At 40.1% G+C, this 19,921-nt stretch overlaps 1 protein-coding gene across 1 annotated transcript in view; it reads right to left on the reverse strand.

Moving 5' to 3' along the window:
• The window catches only part of crb (cell polarity complex component crumbs), a 227,234-nt gene that overhangs the window by 188,159 nt on the left and 19,154 nt on the right, over nt 1-19,921 (reverse strand). Inside the window, exon 2 of the mRNA XM_045759691.2 lies at nt 18,463-18,647. Coding sequence (XP_045615647.2) covers nt 18,463-18,647 — 185 coding nt within the window. The remainder of the gene's footprint in view (nt 1-18,462; nt 18,648-19,921) is intronic.

Here is a 19,921-nt window from a genome sequence, read left to right on the forward strand (position 1 = left end):
ATCTCTGGCAAGACCCTCCCAGGAAGAGCCTCCACGTTCCCTTCCCCCTTTTCCGGAGAACCAACAAGTCCGACATGAGACGACAACTAGAAGAAGCTGCCAGAACTCATTGGACCTGCAGATACAATACCTAACTTCATCTTAATATTATCCCACATTGTAGCTGGGTTCATTCTCGACTCAAACTCGGGAATTCTGGGTTCAAATCCTGGGCAGAACAGAAATGTTTATGCACATTTCCTATCACCTAATGCTCCTTGTTCACCTAGCAGAAAAATAGGAACAGTACCCGGTAGTGGAACAGTGGGGGAGCCGGTCGGCCGAGCGGACAGCACACTGGACTTGTGATCCTGTGGTCCCGGGTTGGATCCCGGGTGCCGGTGGGAAACAATGGGCAGAGTTTCTTTCACCCTATGCCCCTGTTACCCAGCAGTAAATATTTACCTGTCAGCTGTCACGGGCTGCTTCCTGGGGGGTGGAGGCCTGGTCGAGGACCGGGCCGCGGGAACACTAAACCCCAGAAATCATCTTAAGATAACCCAGGAGTTAGTCAGCTTGTTGTGGGGTTGCATTCTGGGGGATCAATAATTTGACCTCGGGGGGAACGCCTGAATATAAGCCTAACATAGCCTAATACACTCTGGCTACCTGTCTCTCAACAATGAACCTGTGGAACAGTGGTAAAGCACTCGTCCGGCACTTTTCGAGTGCTTTGCCTGGGTTTGCATCCTGACCGGGAAGGAGCCAATCATTAACTGTACGCATCTGTGCACCCAGCAGTGATTGGGTACCTGGCTGTTAAACGACTTGGCGACAAGACTGAGAGCTGTGGCCAACCAACCACTCTTATCTATCCTAAAATAATCTGAAATGACCTAACTCATCCTATTATCCTAATCAAAAATATCTTACCTTAACCAAATATATCTTACCCTAACCAAATATACCTTACCCTAACCAAATAAATCTTACCCTAACCAAATACATCTTACCCTAACCAAATACATTTTACCCTAACCAAATACATCTTACCCTAACCAAATACATCTTACCCTAACCAAAAATATCTTAACCTAACCAAAAATATCTTACTCTAACCAAATACTGTATATCTTACCCAAATATATCTTAAGGGAGCCGGTCGGCCGAGCGGACAGCACACTGGACATGTGATCCTGTGGTCCTGGGTTCGATCCCAGGTGCCGGCGAGAAACAATGGGCAGAGTTTCTTTCACCCTATGCCCCTGTTACCTAGCAGTAAAATAGGTACCTGGGTGTTAGTCAGCTGTCACCGGCTGCTTCCTGGGGGTGGAGGCCTGGTCGAGGACCAGGCCGTGGGGACACTAAAGCCCGAAATCATCTCAAGATAACCTCAAGATACCCTAACCAAATGTATCTTACCCTAACCAAATATACCTTACCCTAACCAAATACATTTTACCCTAACCAAATACATCTTACCCTAACCAAATACATCTTACCCTAACCAAAAATATCTTAACCTAACCAAAAATATCTTACTCTAACCAAATATATCTTACCCTAACCAAATACATTTTACCCTAACCAAATACATCTTACCCTAACCAAATAAATCTTACCCTAACCAAATACATCTTACCCTAACCAAAAATATCTTACCCTAACCAAATACATCTTACCCTAACCAAATACATTTTACCCTAACCAAATACATCTTACCTTAACCAAATACATCTTACCCTAACCAAATACATCTTAACCTAACCAAAAATATCTTGACCTAACCAAATATATCTTACCCTAACCAAATACATCTTACCCTAACCAAATACATCTTACCCTAACCAAATACATCTTACCCTAACCAAATACATCTTACCCTAACCAAATACATCTTACCCTAACCAAATACATCTTACCCTAACCAAATACATCTTAACCTAACCAAATACATCTTAACCTAACCAAAAATATCTTACTCTAACCAAATACATCTTACCCTAACCAAATACATTTTACCCTAACCAAATACATCTTACCCTAACCAAATACATCTTACCCTAACCAAATACATCTTACCCTAACCAAATACATCTTACCCTAACCAAAAATATCTAACTCTAACCAAATACATCTTACCTGGTTGATGGGGTTCTGGGAGTTCTTCTACTCCCCAAGCCCGGCGCGAGGCCAGGCTCGACTTGTGAGAGTTTGGTCCACCAGGCTGTTGCTTGGAGCGGCCCGCAGGCCCACATACCCACCACAGCCCAGTTGGTCCGGCACTCCTTGGAGGAATAAATCTAGTTTCCTCTTGAAAATGTTCACGGTTGTTCCGGCAATATTTCTTATGCTTGCTGGGAGGACGTTGAACAACCGCAGACCTCTGATGTTTATACAGTGTTCTCTGATTGTGCCTATGGCACCTCTGCTCTTCACTGGTTCTATTGTGCATTTTCTTCCATATCGTTCACTCCAGTACGTTGTTATTTTACTGTGTAGATTTGGTACTTGGCCCTCCAATATCTTCCAGGTATCTTTCTTCCAGTATTTTTCGAGCAAATCCTTAATCTCATGTTCCCTGGAATACGACCAGGTTAAATACTATACGACCTGGTTTTCTTGGTTAAAACCTTTTTGTATATTGTTATGCCTGGATGTATTAGCTTAGGTTAGACTGTATTTGGCTGGGTTGTGTTAGGTTGAGCTAAGTAAAGTTAGTAAGGTTCCCATATATGTCAGCACCTGCATAAAGCAGTTTATATGCCTTGTTCCCCGTCCAGCGGGGCTGCACCTTCTCGTACTTGGTCCAGTCTCCGAACACGGCGCACATTATTAATATTTTCCCGCTCTTCTCGAAAATTTTAATTATTATTATAATACAAACTATACTTTACTCGTGTATTTACTTGTGTATTTACCACAAAATATATGTTTATAAATAGAAAACCGCCATTGACAGTTAAATCTAAAAGATGTACATGACTATATTATCAAGGATCTAGGATATATTGTAAAGTTCGAGTCTGAGACAGAGACCCAATATAAGTCGAGAGTATGGACGAGGGGTCGAGATTCAGCTCCAGTCCCCCTCCACTCTCCTCAGTCATGGCTACTGGCATGGAAAGAGTCGTAGGCGGATCCAAACGGCTCCTGGATGAGCACAATAGCCACAGGAAAAGACAAAGATACGAAGACACGTGCTATGAGATAAGCGACAATGGCGAGGTGCTGACAATATACTTCCTTCATCAGCCTATAATGTGTAATCCCCCGTCACTAGAGGGTATGGAGGAGGTTGCTCTGGAGGACCATAATCACCTCCCAGTGAAAATTAATGGGAAATCCTCTACTATGTTCGTTGACAGCGGGTCGACAGGTAATCTTATAGAACACCGGGAAGCAAAAGAACTAGGATTAGATCAGATGATATCCGAGAGCTGCCCCGCTAAAATAGAACTTTTTACGGAAACAAAACACCTCATTTTGAATACAGTAAACAATTTTAAGCTACAGTTAGAAAACGGTAAGGAATTAATCGCAGGAGTAGACATTTATCCTCCGGAAATGGACAATTACTACAGTGACGACCCAATTCCAAATTTTATATTTGGTTTCCCATTAATGACCGAGTACCACGTAATACAATAATTTCACAGTGATAAATCATCGCTCTACTTTAAGAAGCTACGACCCTATAAATATAAAGGGTTTGGATTAGCCTCCTCTGAGCATTCTTATATAAGAATAAAATTGCCAAACAAGGCACAAAATACACTAACCGATAAGATACTGGTTGATACAGGTACAGATGAAACCAGCATTTCAAGCTTGTTCCTGAAAAGTATTGGTTTGGAAAACAACCCACCCACAACGGTTCGGATCCACATGGGAGGCGACACCTACATTGAAGACCAGCTACAGGTACTCCCTGAGGAAGAGTCCCCCCTTATAATTGGTACTGATCTCATGGAAAAGTATCGCTGCACACTGGATGCCTCAGCATTTTATTTATATTTTTAGGTTGACAATAAAACTTATTTGACTCTACTTTATTGATAAAGTATAGCAGCCTAACCCTCGTTATATAAAGTAATTTACAATGTGCTTTAATATACCTACTAAGCTCTCTCATCTCATTTTTCTCATTTTTTCTCATTTTTTTTTATCATTTATCAATTCTGATAGAAATTACCTACTTAAAATTATCTGTTAGATTAACCCTTAAAGTGCGCATCACTTCATATGAAGTGTAAATCGTTTTACCAGTCAACTGCGCTTCACTTCATATGAAGTGTATGGGTACCGCGCACGATTTGAATGGCCCGCGGTGTAGCTGGGGGTCCCATATGCTGCCCAGGGGCTCTAGTAAACAGCGGCCATTTTGAAAAAAAATCCAGCTCACGATCCGATGGCATGGGAGGCCTCAGTTTAGCGAGAGTCACCATGGCGAGCGCACGGTCAAACGCCTCACGGGCACGCACCACTCAGTCCCTCACCCCAGAGCAAATAGCCCACGAATTATTCTCTGAAGGTGAAGAAAGTGTGTTTGACGATTCAGACAACGATGAGGATTATACACAGTTGTCGGGTGATAGTAGCAGCAGCAGTGAAAGTGAGAATGACCGCCATGCCATGGTGAGGCCTATACGCTCTCCCATGCCTCCTCGCCCATTTTCTACCCCAATTCTACCACGACCTCACAGTTCCTGTGGATATTTTCTGTTTGAGGGTGACGAGTCAGAGGGAGGTGACTCCTTTTCTGGGTTTAGTGACTCAGATCAAAGTTTTATTGAGCCTGTGGCTGGTACCAGTGGTGTAACTGGGCGAGAAATTGTCGCGTCAGCAGCATCTCGCCCGGCCAAGCGCCACCGCATGGCACCACATGAGGGACCAAGACCCTCGTGTTCACGTGCACCCACCTCACGTGCACGTAGCCGCCGTGCTTCTCGCAGACGGTATTCAGCTCCTGGTCGCCGGTATGCATCGCTTCCTCGCCGTCTTTCCTCTGCATCTCGCAGGACGCCTGGTGTACTTGAGTGGAGTGATGGTGACGATTTTATTCCTAATATTCCTCACTTTGACGATAAAGATGTAGGGATTACAAACCTTTTCCCTAATCAAGGTGAGGACATGGCTGAGATGGAATATTTTACAGCATTCTATGATGAACCACTCATGGAATACATTGTACACCAAACGAACCTGCATGCTGCTTACCTGATTGAGAGGGAAATCACAGAATTTTCACGACTGCAGCGTTGAAAAAATACCACAGTGGCGGAAATGTATGTGTTTTTGGCACTCTGTTTGTTGATGAAGCACTGTCACAAACATGCAATAAATGACTATTGGAGCAAGGACAAACAAACGCACCACTATATAAGCCAGACTGTGTTTTAGACTATAATATCAACATGCGGTTGATTGATAAATCAGACATGATGATTGGCACTGCAGAGTGTGTGCGGAAGACATGTAGGTGGACGAAAAAAGTGTTCTTCCATCTTGTGGGCATGAGCATGCTGAACTGTTTCAACATGTACCTTGTGAGAACTGGACGTAAGCCCACTTTCCGTGACTTTGTATTTGATGCTGCAATACAGTTATTAGGAAAGTTTGCAAAAGATGTCCCAGGTATTCAGCGGCCCATCATAAACCCACTGTTGCAGCATGCTGGTACTCCACGCCTCGCTCACACTGAAGGCTTCCTAGCACACAAACTTAAGTATTTGCCACCTGGTGTGAAGCGTGCAATAGCCCAACGTGATTGCTTGGTGTGTAAAACAACGACACGTAGAGACAAGAAACGGAAGCTTGTGCAAACATGGTGTGAAACGTGTGGTATCCCATTATGTGCTGTCGACTGCTTCAATGACTACCACAGTCTAGAAATCTTCTAAGTGTGCTTCAAAGTGTGTATAGCGTGTGCGAGTGTGTAAATATGTAAACATATAAGCAGATAGCGTGTGCGTGTGTGTAAATATATACAAATATAAGCAGAACATACAATATAATAGACTGTAATGACATATTATATTGCCGTAATTGAAAACATTTGTGTGCGCCTGTGTATACTCAAATATGCAACAATTATTGATACAAAATATGTTCAAACAGTATTTGAAACACAATTAGTGAAAAAAAATTAGATAAAATGCGCTTAGACATTGTAAATAAATAGCGCGAAAATATATTTGTGGCAACTCTGGCTGTTTGAGGACCGCGCGCAACACCTCCCGGGCGTGTACTGCATGAGCGAACATGCAGATTGTGACGTCATCACCGAGCTTCTCGGCTCTATTGCAACAAAAGTAAGTACAATAGAATTTTTTTTTATTTTTCCCGTGATCAGTGAACAGAACTTAACAGATTAGCAAAAAAAAAAAATTTTTTTTTTTTTCAAAATGACATGCGCCTGTGTGGATAGCAGGATATTAGACCCCGAGCATGTTAAGGGTTAAGGACCTGCCCGAAACGCTGCGCGTACTAGTGGCTTTACAAGAGTGTAAATACTGTACTATCCAATGTATTCTCACAAACCCAATGTACCTTCTTGTATATATATAAATAAATAAATAAATTTGTCTTAACTTATTTAATAGCTATCAGATTTACATCTACCTGTGTAAAAAAAAAAATGTGTGTGTACTTACTTACTTGTGCGTGCGGGAGTTGACCTCTGGCTCTTTGGTCCCCCCTCTCAGTAGTCGGGATGACGGCTTACATGGCCCAATTTTTATTTTTTTGAGGATGGGCCGTTTAAGCCATCAGGGTTCCACGAAAATTTTTAATGGGCCGTTTAAAAGAATGCAGTCTAAAACGCTGCGCGTACTAGTGGCTTTACAAGAGTGCAATTACTGTACTATGCTATGTATTCTCACAAACCCAATGTACCTTCTTGTATATAAATAAATAAATAAATAAATAAAATAACTTTATGACCGTAGAGTTTATTCTCGGTAAGATGAGAGCGGACTTTAGGAGGCTTCGTCTCAACGTCTACGACACTTTCAGGCTGACCAAGATATTGACTAGACCTAGAATCAGTTCACTTAAAGATATAATCACTGGAGCACTAACTCTGGACAGAAGAGCCTCCAATAGCAACAGGTGGACCCATTGTGCGATAAACACCATCAATATATTCGATATAACAAACACAGTCACTGAGAAGGGTGTCGACGAAATACATGCAGACTTTGTTAGGCCTTGAAGCCCCTTGGGAATCTCTGACAGCAGATTTTAAGATTATGGCTATTGAAGGAAAAAAAGAACCAGACAAATCCTCATCTGCTACGTAACATTGCACAGATGTATATAGAAGCAAACTTGGCATCCGACAGCTTCACTTACTTCACAGATGGATCAGTAGACCAGCAGGGACAAGAAACCGGAGCTGCAGTTAAAGCAGGAACCTCTGTAAATAGTTGGAGGCTCTCAAATGGGTGTTCGACTTTACAAACAGATATGCTAGCCATTCAAAAGGCTTTGGAACATGCTCTTGCTGAACACCAACAGCATGTTATCATACATACAGATTCGAGAACCGCCATTGAAACCTTGCAACAAGAACACATATGTGATAACATACATCTGATCACAAATGTCATATCATTAATGCAAACACTCAAACGACAAGGCCGACGGGTACTTATCAACTGGGTGCCAAGTCATGTGGGAATAATAGGAAATGACATTGCAGACGAAGCTGCAAAACTTGCAACTAAGAGAAGAAATGTAGACATTTACATACCACAGAGTCTATCACAGATTAAGAAAGTAATTAGAAACAGAGCAATGCAGATGATATGCAGTGACCACAACACAGCAGTTGCAACATCAGGATCTGCGGGTTGGTACAAGACTTCAACCAACTACGAACCACTTAGTTTGATGAAAGGGAGCAGTAGAGCAACAGAAGTACACTTACATCGCATCAGGCTTGGATACCCTTGTGCATGGGAAATAGGCTTACAGGTTCCGGAAGATGAGAGGAAATGTCAGCACTGTGGAGAAATGCCCAACAGACCACTGGAACATTATCTAACACACTGCACAGTTACAAACCCATTAAGATTTCAACTTAGATTCAACAGAGCAGAAGAAGTTGTTGAACACATATGGCAAAATCTTACTGAAGCGACCATACGAGTCATAAATACTCATACTCCGCCCAATTAAAACAGAAACAAGCAACACTTAGTGGGCCAGCCGAGGCTTAGGGCCCACGCAGGAATATCCCTGAAAAAAAGTCTACGACACTGCTGTATCCAGGACTACTAAATAATATGAAACTCACTAAACACTGTGTATCTAATCAACCCAACAACGTAACATAATCATACGTTACGTGTCTATTTGTACTCACTGAATTTGTGCGCCCCTTGAGGACTTGAAGTAGAGGGAGGTAGAAATAGCCTAAGCTACTCTATCCCTTTGAGATGTATTTCTTTCCTATCTCAATAAACATACTTGAACTGCCTTGTATCGTGGTTTTCAGCACAAAGCCAACATACAGGGTCATGTCGACAGTACTTAGAGACATGATGAGTACCCTGGCTCTTATAACAAACAATAGGTCACGTGCTTATTTTGAAGCCAGCCAAATTGGTGGCTGCACCCTCGCAAGATTATCTACGAATTTGTGGTGTTAATTTCGCGAGGTCACTAATAATATTTAATACTTCTAGATAATACTAGAAGTTTCATAGAGACTAACATCAATAATTGTGTATATTATTTCTCTTAAATAGAGAATTATTTAATTTAATATATATTGCACTAGTTTCATAATACAATATTTACTACCTGCCAACCCACAATAGGGTAGGATATACAGTACACTGACTAGTATTTATTGATAACCTAGTCCCCTATTAGTATTGACTACTTTAACTATTTATTGTTCATACTAGTTCCATTTTTACCATAATCTAGTTGTACTATATTAAACAACCTAGCACCATTAATGAATGGTACTGACCCTATTTTGGGTGTAACTGTTACCAGCTCGAGTTGAGTTGTGTATATATAATAATTTACTTATAATCATAGCACCTTTTGAGTGTTTAATTAGTGTCTATACCATCCTAGGGTGATAATTGAGGAGCTAACCTAAAGGTACTTCCAGTGACACTGGTTTATCACTCAAATCATTAGTGTGTATGAATATATATATATAATGTGTATTAATTTTAAGGCTAACCTCTAGTAGAGGTACGATTATAGCCGAGTGATTGCAGAATTTTACCCTAGGCTACCATCACTACTGAAATTGAATTGAAATTGAATTAAGTTTATTGAGGTAAAATACACACAAAGGGATGAGGTAGCTCAAGCTATTCTCACCCCGTTCAGTACAACGTGTTCATACATATATAGACACACATATATATATATACATACATATATACATACATATATAGACAGGGAGAGTCACGGTCTCAGAGTGGGGTCTGCCGCCGGTGGCTGGACGGTCGTCAGCTCGAGCCCAAACACTAGTATAATTCTTCTTTTGAGCTCAGCATTCCACTTCACCTGATCTTTCAGGCATCCCTGTGTACAGGAATCGTAGCAGACGGGTGGAAACAGGCTAACATAGTTCCAATCTACAAAAGTGGCAGCAGGGAAGACCCCCTCAATTATAGACCTGTATCATTGACAAGTGTAATAGTGAAAGTATTGGAAAAACTAATCAAAACTAAATGGGTAGAACACCTAGAGAGCAATGATATAATATCAGACAGACAGTATGGTTTTCGATCTGGAAGATCCTGTGTATCGAATTTACTCAGTTTCTATGATCGAGCCACAGAGATATTACAGGAAAGAGATGGTTGGGTTGACTGCATCTATCTGGACCTAAAAAAGGCTTTTGACAGAGTTCCACATAAGAGGTTGTTCTGGAAACTGGAAAATATTGGAGGGGTGACAGGTAAGCTTCTATCATGGATGAAAAATTTTCTGACTGATAGAAAAATGAGGGCAGTAATCAGAGGCAATGTATCGGAATGGAGAAATGTCACAAGTGGAGTACCACAGGGTTCAGTTCTTGCACCAGTGATGTTTATTGTGTACATAAATGATCTACCAGTTGGTATACAGAATTATATGAACATGTTTGCTGATGATGCTAAGATAATAGGAAGGATAAGAAATTTAGATGACTGTCATGCCCTTCAAGAAGACCTGGACAAAATAAGTATATGGAGCACCACTTGGCAAATGGAATTTAATGTTAATAAATGTCATGTTATGGAATGTGGAATAGGAGAACATAGACCCCACACAACCTATATATTATGTGAGAAATCTTTAAAGAATTCTGATAAAGAAAGAGATCTAGGAGTGGTTCTAGATAGAAAACTATCACCTGAGGACCACATAAAGAATATTGTGCAAGGAGCCTATGCTATGCTTTCTAACTTCAGAATTGCATTTAAATACATGGATGGCGATATACTAAAGAAATTGTTCATGACTTTTGTTAGGCCAAAGCTAGAATATGCAGCTGTTGTGTGGTGCCCATATCTTAAGAAGCACATCAACAAACTGGAAAAGGTGCAAAGACATGCTACTAAGTGGCTCCCAGAACTGAAGGGCAAGAGCTACGAGGAGAGGTTAGAAGCATTAAATATGCCAAAACTAGAAGACAGAAGAAAAAGAGATGATATGATCACTACATACAAAATAGTAACAGGAATTGATAAAATCGACAGGGAAGACTTCCCGAGACCTGAAATTTCAAGAACAAGAGGTCATAGATTTAAACTAGCTAAACACAGATGCCGAAGAAATATAAGAAAATTCACCTTCGCAAATAGAGTGGTAGACGGTTGGAACAAGTTAAGTGAGAAGGTGGTGGAGGCCAAGACCGTCAGTAGTTTCAAAGCGTTATATGACAAAGAGTGCTGGGAAGACGGGACACCACGAGCGTAGCTCTCATCCTGTAACTACACTTAGGTAATTACACTTAGGTAATTACACATCATAAACAATAAACATAATGCCGAACATTCTGAGAGATAAACATATACAATTCTTCCTTTGCACATGTAGTATGGTATCAGACGTACACACAGATACTTTTACAACTTAGGTATACTGTATAGACAATTTGCAAGACACATGCAGATAATTTAACAAAAGTTTACAGTCTTGGTGCAAAATTCTTATATCTCTCCCGAATATCATCAACCTTTCCGTTGTGACACATCCAGACTATTTGTTCAGGAACAGTCCTTATCTCAGTGTTTCTATATACATTAATCAAGGGACAATCAAGAACATAATAGGCAAGGGAGTGAGACCTTAACATACCACATAGTTTACACTTCGTGTCATTATCATGAACACCTATCCCATATTCCCAGTAATATTTGTACCCAAGGCAGAGACAACATTAGTCCCACAATTAGCCTAACGTCTATTGTGGGAAAGTTACTTGAATCGATAATTCCAAATAAAATTCGTCTTCATCTTGAAAAACATAAATTAATAATTGAGTCGCAACATGGTTTTATAAATGGCCGTTCATGTTTAACAAATTTGTTATCTTTTTATTCCAGCATAGTTGAGGCAGTTGATAGTGGTAAGGATTGTGATATTGTATACCTTGACTTTAGCAAAGCTAAAGTCAGGCATTGCGGCGCAATGACGGTTGTGACATCATGCTTTCGCTTGCTCATTTGCTCGTTTGTAGTTTGTGGAGTTCTGCCCTACAGTTTGACTTTCCGTAGCAAATTTTTAACCAGATAGGGTTTGTTTTGGGAGGTGCCTACGTTTCTGGGTGGCTGACCCAGTTGATGGCAGACATAGAAAGCTTCCAACCACGCGGGGGGAGTTTTACAGGCCATTGCTCCTCGTGCCTCTCTGAGGGGGCCAGGTTCTGGCTCGTGGTCCCCACTAGGCCTTGAACTCCATTCGCTTGACTGATGCCATGGTCTAATACATTCTGTGAGGGGTTGGCCAGTTATGCCCCTTATGTGTAGTGGAAGCATGTTGAACAGTCTCGGGCCTCTGATGTTGATTGAGTTCTCTCTCAGAGTACCTGTTGCAACTCTATTTTTCAACAGGGGATATTCTGCACATCCTGCCATGCCCCCAGGTCTCGGGTGGTATTATTTCCGTGTTCAGACCTGGAACCAGTCCTACTAATATTTTCCACATGTAAATGATTATGCATCTCTCCTGTCTCTGCTCTACAGAATACAATTTGATAATTTTTAATAAGTTCCAATAATTTAGATGTTTTAGAGTGAATTCTAGTAGTATCTTTACGCACACTCTTGGTCAGCAATTTCTCCGGCTCTGAATGGGGCTGTTAGAGTGCAACAATATTCCACCTTAGAGAGCCCTAGTGTCTTTAAAAGTAGTTTCAGTTTTCCTTGTTTGGAAGGTCCTCGTTATCCAACCTATCATTTTTCTTGCAATCGTGACAGCTTCTTTATGGTGTTCTGTAAAGGTAAGGGGCCGGATTCAGGAAGGTACTTACGAAGGTTTTTCCTCTTAGCTAAGAGCGTTTTCCGTCTTAGCGCCTTCGTGGCGGCTACGTCCGTATTCAATTAACTACCCTAAGTGGAAAAACCTTCGTAAGTTCATTCCGGGATTTAAGTGTGGTTTCGACCACTCGTAGCTTTACGTAAACTGGATATAAGTCATTTTTTCTCTACTACATAACACTGGGATCGATTTATGATATTGGAACATGACCAAAATATTATAGCTGGTGAATCTAGTGGAGAGGAGTCCTTCGTGTTAGTTATATATGCATTCTCTGCTTGAAACTTGAAGTAAATATGTGTTTGATGATAGTAGAATTAGTTTTATAATAGCAAGATATTATACCAGTAGTTATTAAGTAAATAAACACTGGTGAACATGAAATATGAGAGAAGGTGATGAGCCCTGCCTGATGGGATCATTTACTATCACCAAATGCCCCTGTTCACCTAGTAGTAAGGGTGTACCTTAGCTATACATACCCATTTCTAATTTATTTAGTTTGGTTTTATTTTGAAATTAAATCTGGGTGAGACATAAAATATGCTGCACAAATGATGTTAGGTAAGGAAAAGGGTAAAAATGTCAAAAACTTTATTCATTGAATACTTAAAGCTATAATTATGACTATATAGATTATTAAAAAAGAGAGAGGGAAGTAGGGGTCCAAGACCTCTTCCTGTTATACAATTTGGGTGTGGAACAAGTAATTATCAAAAGAAGGCACCATGCCGGGAAGGCTATGTAGCAGTAAGGCAGTGAGGTGAGGCAGCTACTTATTTGAGAAATGCTTATTTTATTTACCTTATAAGCTGAGGCAACTTATTTTATTTGAGGAATACTCAGCTGATTCCTCTACATTTAGCATGGAACAAATTTGTGTCCAAGACCTCTTCCTGTTACTCAATTTGGCTGTGTGTAACCAAACTAGAAGTGCTCTACAAATCAAGGGACCCAGAATGTGGAATGACCTCCCGAATCATGTCAAAGGCTGTACCTCTCTCAACCAGTTTAAGAGTTAAACCAAGTACTGCCTAATTAACTCCATGTAACCTAACTTACCTCCTAAATGTCAACCCATGTCTTGCTATTTTTTAAACAACGCTGTTCACCAACATGTGAAATTGCTGATTTATGCTATGTTAACCCCCTTTTTGTATTTTTTATTCCTTCTTTCAACACAATTTATACCTAATCCCGATTACTATTAAGTTTTAGTCTGTGTTTTTTTCCCCCCACACCTTGCCCGAAATGCTATGAGTATTAGTGGCTTTAGGTATTGTATGTACTAGCTCTGCCTATAAATCCAACATTATGTTTGTAAATCAACTGTATATACTTTTCCTGAATAAAATGTATTTATTATTTATTTTTTAATCAGTAAGTATTAAAAGAAGGCACCAAGCTGGGAAGGCTATGTAGTACCATTGTGTGTAACAATAAACCAAATTTTTTTTAACAAATAATGCACCTGTATGGGAAAACAAATCCTGTCAGCTGTAAAAATATTGATGCAGTTATTTAAATGAAAAATATAATGAAAGAAATATTACTGGTTTATTTTTATCCTATCTTTTTGTACTGTACAGTATATCCAAGGAAGTGAAAAATTGAGACATAATGCACAATTTAATGAATGATTAGCATGGATTAGCAGTTCAAAAGAAATATGACTTGTATTACATATCAACATGAGATCTTAATGATCCATGGTCAACATGATTTAATAAGGATAATACAGTACTGTATTTGTAATAATACAAACTATAATTTAAAATCTTTATTACTGATTTTTTTTATTAAGAAGATTAGGTATACACAGCAATGTGCTGCTACCCTATTCTATATGGAATATTACACAATAAGTTTATCTAATACTCCCATCTCACAGGATGGTTAGACATACTGTACATGGAATCAATTTAGAAAATACCAGCCTCAATACAAAAAACAAATCAACTCTGACTAAACAACTCTCCTCTCCTCTCCTCCTCCTCCCTCTCCTCTTTCTCATCTACATTAATGACCTTCCAAATGCCTCCCAACACCTCAAACCAATTCTATTTGCTGACGACACAACCTTCATTTACTCCAGTCCTGACCCCCTTGCTCTAAATGCCACAGTAAATACCGAGCTAAATAAAGTCCATCTTTGGCTAACTGCCAACAAACTCACCCTTAACATTGACAAAACTTTCTATATTCTGTTTGGCAATAAATCCTCTAATCAAATAAATCTCAAAATAAACAATACCCAAATTTGTAACAAATTAGATGGCAAATTCCTTGGCATTCTCATTGACCACAAGCTGAATTTCCAGGGACACATTCTAAATATATCAAAAAAAGTTTCAAAAACTGTGGGCATTCTTTCTAAGATCAGATATTACGTACCACGCCCTGCCCTGGTGACTCTCTATTACTCCCTTATATATCCATATCTCAACTATGGTATTTGTGCTTGGGGCTCTACTACCCAAAATCACTTACGTCCTCTAATTACTCAACACAAAGCTGCTATTAGGACAATATCCAACTCTGGCCCCAGGCCTCACTCGGTACCCCTACTCAAATCTCTGAATATGTTAGACATTAAGTCACTGCACATTCTCTCATGTGTATTATACATATATAAAACGCTAAACTATAATGCCAATCCTGATCTCAAAAGCTTCATAGAAGGATGTAACAGAACCCATGAGCACCACACCAGAAATAAATACAGTTTTGATATTCCTAGAGTACGACTTAATCAAACTAGAAATGCTCTACAAATCAAGGGGCCCAGAATGTGGAATGACCTTCCCAACCATGTTAAAGACTGTACCTCTCTCAACCAGTTTAAGTTAAAAACGAAGCTATACCTAATAAATTCCCTGTAACCTACCTTACCCTTCTATTGTCAACCATTGTCTGTTTTTTTAAAGAGCGCTGTTTGTCGACATAATTGTATTTGTGCTGCCTTTTCATCTATGTTTTCATTTCTTGTTTTCATTCTACTCATTATGCTCAATTAGTATTAAGCTTGTCATTTAAGTTTATCATGCCCGAAACGCTTTGCGTAATAGTGGCTTTAGGCATTGTATGTACTAGCTCTACCTATAAGTCAACCAATCTTTGTAAAAATTTATTGTATGTATGTACCTTACCTAAATAAACATTTTATTTTATTTTATTTTTTATTTTAACTCTAAGCAATTTTCACAAGAGGTAAGCACTGAATCATGGAAACATTATATTATAATTACTCTTACCAGTTTCTACAAAACTCCTCTCAAACAATGTATTTTTAAACATGTTTAGGTATACACAGCAATGTGCTGCTTCCCTATTCTGTCTAAAGGACCACACAGTGTAGATCAAAAACCAGCTACAAGCTCACCTAACATCCTCACCTCACAGGATGGCCAGTCATACATGGAATTAGGAGAGAACAAAATACTTAATGCTGATCTATTAGCCTCCACTGGCAAAATCTGGGTGCAGCACAAGAATATCTTCCAATATTCCTGAGTGTATGAAGTAATTACAGAGCTCAAAATACCTCATACCATTTGGTATGAAGTCACTGATAACAGGACAATCACAGATATAGTGTTGGAGAGTATGTTCTCTCAAGTAGGACTGAAAACAGATGTTTTTTTCCACAAAGAGGGCTATAAACCCATGGAACCGCCTACCCGCTGAAGCCGTAAATGCCAAATTCCAGGTAAAAAATATCATTAAGACAATTAGCGGGCCCTTTAACAAGCCGCCGGCTTTCTGTCCTCTTCGAGGTCACTAGATAGTTAGTGGTCCTTGGGTAAATTCAGTAAATATATACAATAATTGTCAGCGCATCTTCCGAGCAACAAGGACAGCTACACAGTATCTCTTAGAATTACGTAGGTAAACAACAAATGTAACATATTTGTTTACTACAATGTCGGTGCTGGCTGTAGAAGTTGAAAAAACATTGTTTTTCTTCGAAATATACTAATTTTTTAAGAAAATTCGACGTAAATAGGAGGCAGTAGAGCTCCGATAAGCCAGCGCTAAATCTTCAATATGAAGAATGTTGCTGCTCTCTGATTGGCCAAACGAAACACAGTAGTGACCTCTATCGGCACGCAGGTGAACCAACAATTTTCTTCCTAAGTATACCTTATTGAATTGCACCTAAGCATCTTCTTAGGGCGCACTTAGGAACCTTCGTAGCAAACCCACTTACGAAGAAATACACAGAGCTTCCTGAATCTAGGTCAAGGTCTTCTGACAAGGTAAGGTCTTCTGACATGATTACTCCTAGATCCTTTACATTCCATTCTTGTTCTATAGTGTAATTTGATTGAGTTTTATATATGGTTTCGCTTTTTTATATTTTCGTTTTTTCCATAGCGCAGGAGCTGGAACTTATTTTCATTAAACAATGAAAATGGCCGATGGCCGATCGAAAGACCCGATTTACATCAGACTGGAGGTTTGCCGTGTCCTATATATTGTCTGCTATATGAATTGGCATCCAGGTGATAAGTATCTAATGACCTTGACGTTTAAGTCTTTGCATTAACGGTATGACATTTGTGGTCAGATGATTGTTGTCATATGTCATATGTCATTTAGCAGTCTCCGTGGTGCAGTGGTAAGACACTCACCTGGCGTTCAGCGAGCGCTTTGTCATGGGTTCGAATCCTGGCCGGGGAGGATTTACTGGGTGCAAATCCTTAACTGTAGCCTCTGTTTAACTCAACAGTAAAATGAGTACTTGGTTGTAAAAACGATTCTTCGCGGCGGGGATCGTATTCCAGGGACCTGCCCGAAACCCTACGCGTACTAGCGGCTGTATGAGAATGTAACAACTCTTGTATATATCTAAAAAAAAAAAAAGTGTTCTTGTTGCAAAGTTTCAGTGGCAGTTCTCGAATCTGTATATATATATATACTGTAATAACAGTAACAATGTAAAGTTGTTGGTGTTAAGCAAGAGCAAGTTCCAAAGCTTTTTGGATGGCTAGCATCTCTGTAAATTTGAACACCCATTTGAGAATACAAATTCTGTAGTTGCCTTCCCAACTTCAGAATTTCCTGTAGTTCCGGATTCTTGTCCCTGCTGGTCTACTAATCCATCTGTGAACTATGTGAAGCTGTCAGATACAAAGTTTGCGTCTATATTCATCTGTTCAATGATGTGTAGCGGATGGGGGTTAGTCTGATTCTTCTTCTTTTTCCTTCAAGAGTCATAATGTTAAGTCTGGTGGCAGGGGTTCGCAAGGGCTCGCATAACGAAGCCTACAGCAATGACTGACCTCCAGTGTGCAACCCACAACGTTCCACTAACTACCAGGTACAGTATCTATTTATTACTAAGTGAACCAATAGATCTGGGGTAAGGAAACATATTCGCCCTGCTCGGGAATCGAACCAGGGACCAATAGATTGGGAGTTGACTGTGCAACAACATCCAGTTCCTTCAATTTAAAAAGATAAGAAAATATGAATGAAGGTAACTGCAAAAGGCCTATTGGCCCAATACGAGGCAGCTCCTATCTATATCCATAAATTCGTTAAGTGTCCAATGTGAAATACTGTAGTTTTGCCTAACCAGAAGAATTTAAACCTCAGTAACCCAACTTACCTTATCTAAGTTACGGCTAATTTTGTGATGGTTAAAATTTCAATAAAGCATATGAAGTTTGACGGTGAGTGCATAAGCGTCAGAACTGCTGTGCAATAAGCACAAGGACAGGAAGTTTTCTTTGAATAAATCACATCACACTACAGTCATGTTGAACCATGTTTGGCCCCACAGCTACGACGGATACCCGATCAATCGGGCTGTGATTGATACGTCAGACTTCGAGCAGCGGCGTCTAAAAATTAAGTTAACCAGAACCACCAACCAGGAGGCCTCATCAAAGACCGGACCGCAGGGTCAATGATTCCCGGAACCAACAAGAGTTAGACAAGAGGTATAGATGGTATTGTACGCCAACTCCTTACCTCTAATGTGGGTTCCTCAGTGAGTGTGTTGTCTAGCAGTTGACTGTGTCGTGTCTCCAGCTGCCCACGCCCGTCTGTCACCCCCGCATACGAGGCAGACGCCGGGGTGAAGGTAGCAGCCTCTTCGCTAATACTTTGGCACACACCTGACTTAAGCTCTCCTACCGCCAATATTAACCAAACACCTGCAAAGACAGAACAAAATATTAATTTATCAATAGACTGAAGATAAAACTTGTGCCACCTCAGTAGCAGGACATATTTATTATTATTACTAGCAGTACCCAGCCACGCGTTGCTGTGGCTCAGCACCTTCCCTGTCCCCCAGTCTTCCCCACCATTCCCCCCTCACCCGTCTCCTCGACCTCTCAACCATTCCCTACTCCACCGTCCCCTCGTCTTCCCCCACCATCCCCTCTTCCTTCCCACCATGCCCCACTCCCCTGTCCCTTTGTCCTCCCCACCATCCTCCATTCCCCCATCCACTCGTCCCCACCATCGTAAACTCCCCCGTCCCCTCGTCCTTCCCCACCATTACCCCCTCCCTTGTCTCCTCGTCCTCCCCACCATCTCTCACTTTCGTCCCCTCGTCATCCCCACCATTCCTCACTCCCTCGTCCGATGCCTTCCCAAATGGTCTGATGTTCCCACCAGAAAATTGGGAACATTAAGTGATCTGATGTTCCCATCACTGAAATATAAGAAAAACATTTAAAATAAAATGAAAATATGAAAAAAAACTATACTCATGAAATGAACAGTATGGTAAACAACACAGCTCAATTCCAACGCAATTCACACAAAATAATTAAATCAAAATGAAAATAAATAAAAATCTATGAAAATTCGATTTATCAATGCAATCAGAAACATTAAAATGGAATTGTAACATATTTAATATAGCATGTGTGTTGCTCTTACATGCAACAGATGGCACTGTTTTTCAAGAAAAGCATAGTTTTACCTGTCACAGGTAAATACTCTATACTTATACTTACAAAATGATTGGTATGGTAAACAACACAGCTCAATTCCAACACAATGTCCCACAAAATAATTAAATAAAAAATAAAATAAATAAAAATCTATGAAAATAAAATTTATCAATGCAATCAGAAACATTGAAATGGAATTCGTGACATATTTAGTATAGTGTGCATGTTGCTATTATGTGCAACAGATGGCGCTGTTTTTAAAAAACGCATGTTTTTACCTGTCACAGGGGTGGCATCTATATAGTAGGTATATAAAAAGATGCGCCTATTCGAATGCAATGTTGTGTCAAATTTTCAAAGCAATCGATGAAGAACTTTCAGAGATTATAGCGTGTGTTGCTCTTACGTCCAACAGATGGCGCTGTTTAAAAAAAAAACATGCTTTTGCCTGTCACAGGTGAGGCATGTATATAGTAGATATATAAAAAGACGCGCCTATTCGAGTGCAACGTTGTGTCAAAATT

Source organism: Procambarus clarkii, chromosome 64 (assembly GCF_040958095.1).
Source record: "Procambarus clarkii isolate CNS0578487 chromosome 64, FALCON_Pclarkii_2.0, whole genome shotgun sequence".
NCBI lineage: Eukaryota > Metazoa > Arthropoda > Malacostraca > Decapoda > Cambaridae > Procambarus > Procambarus clarkii.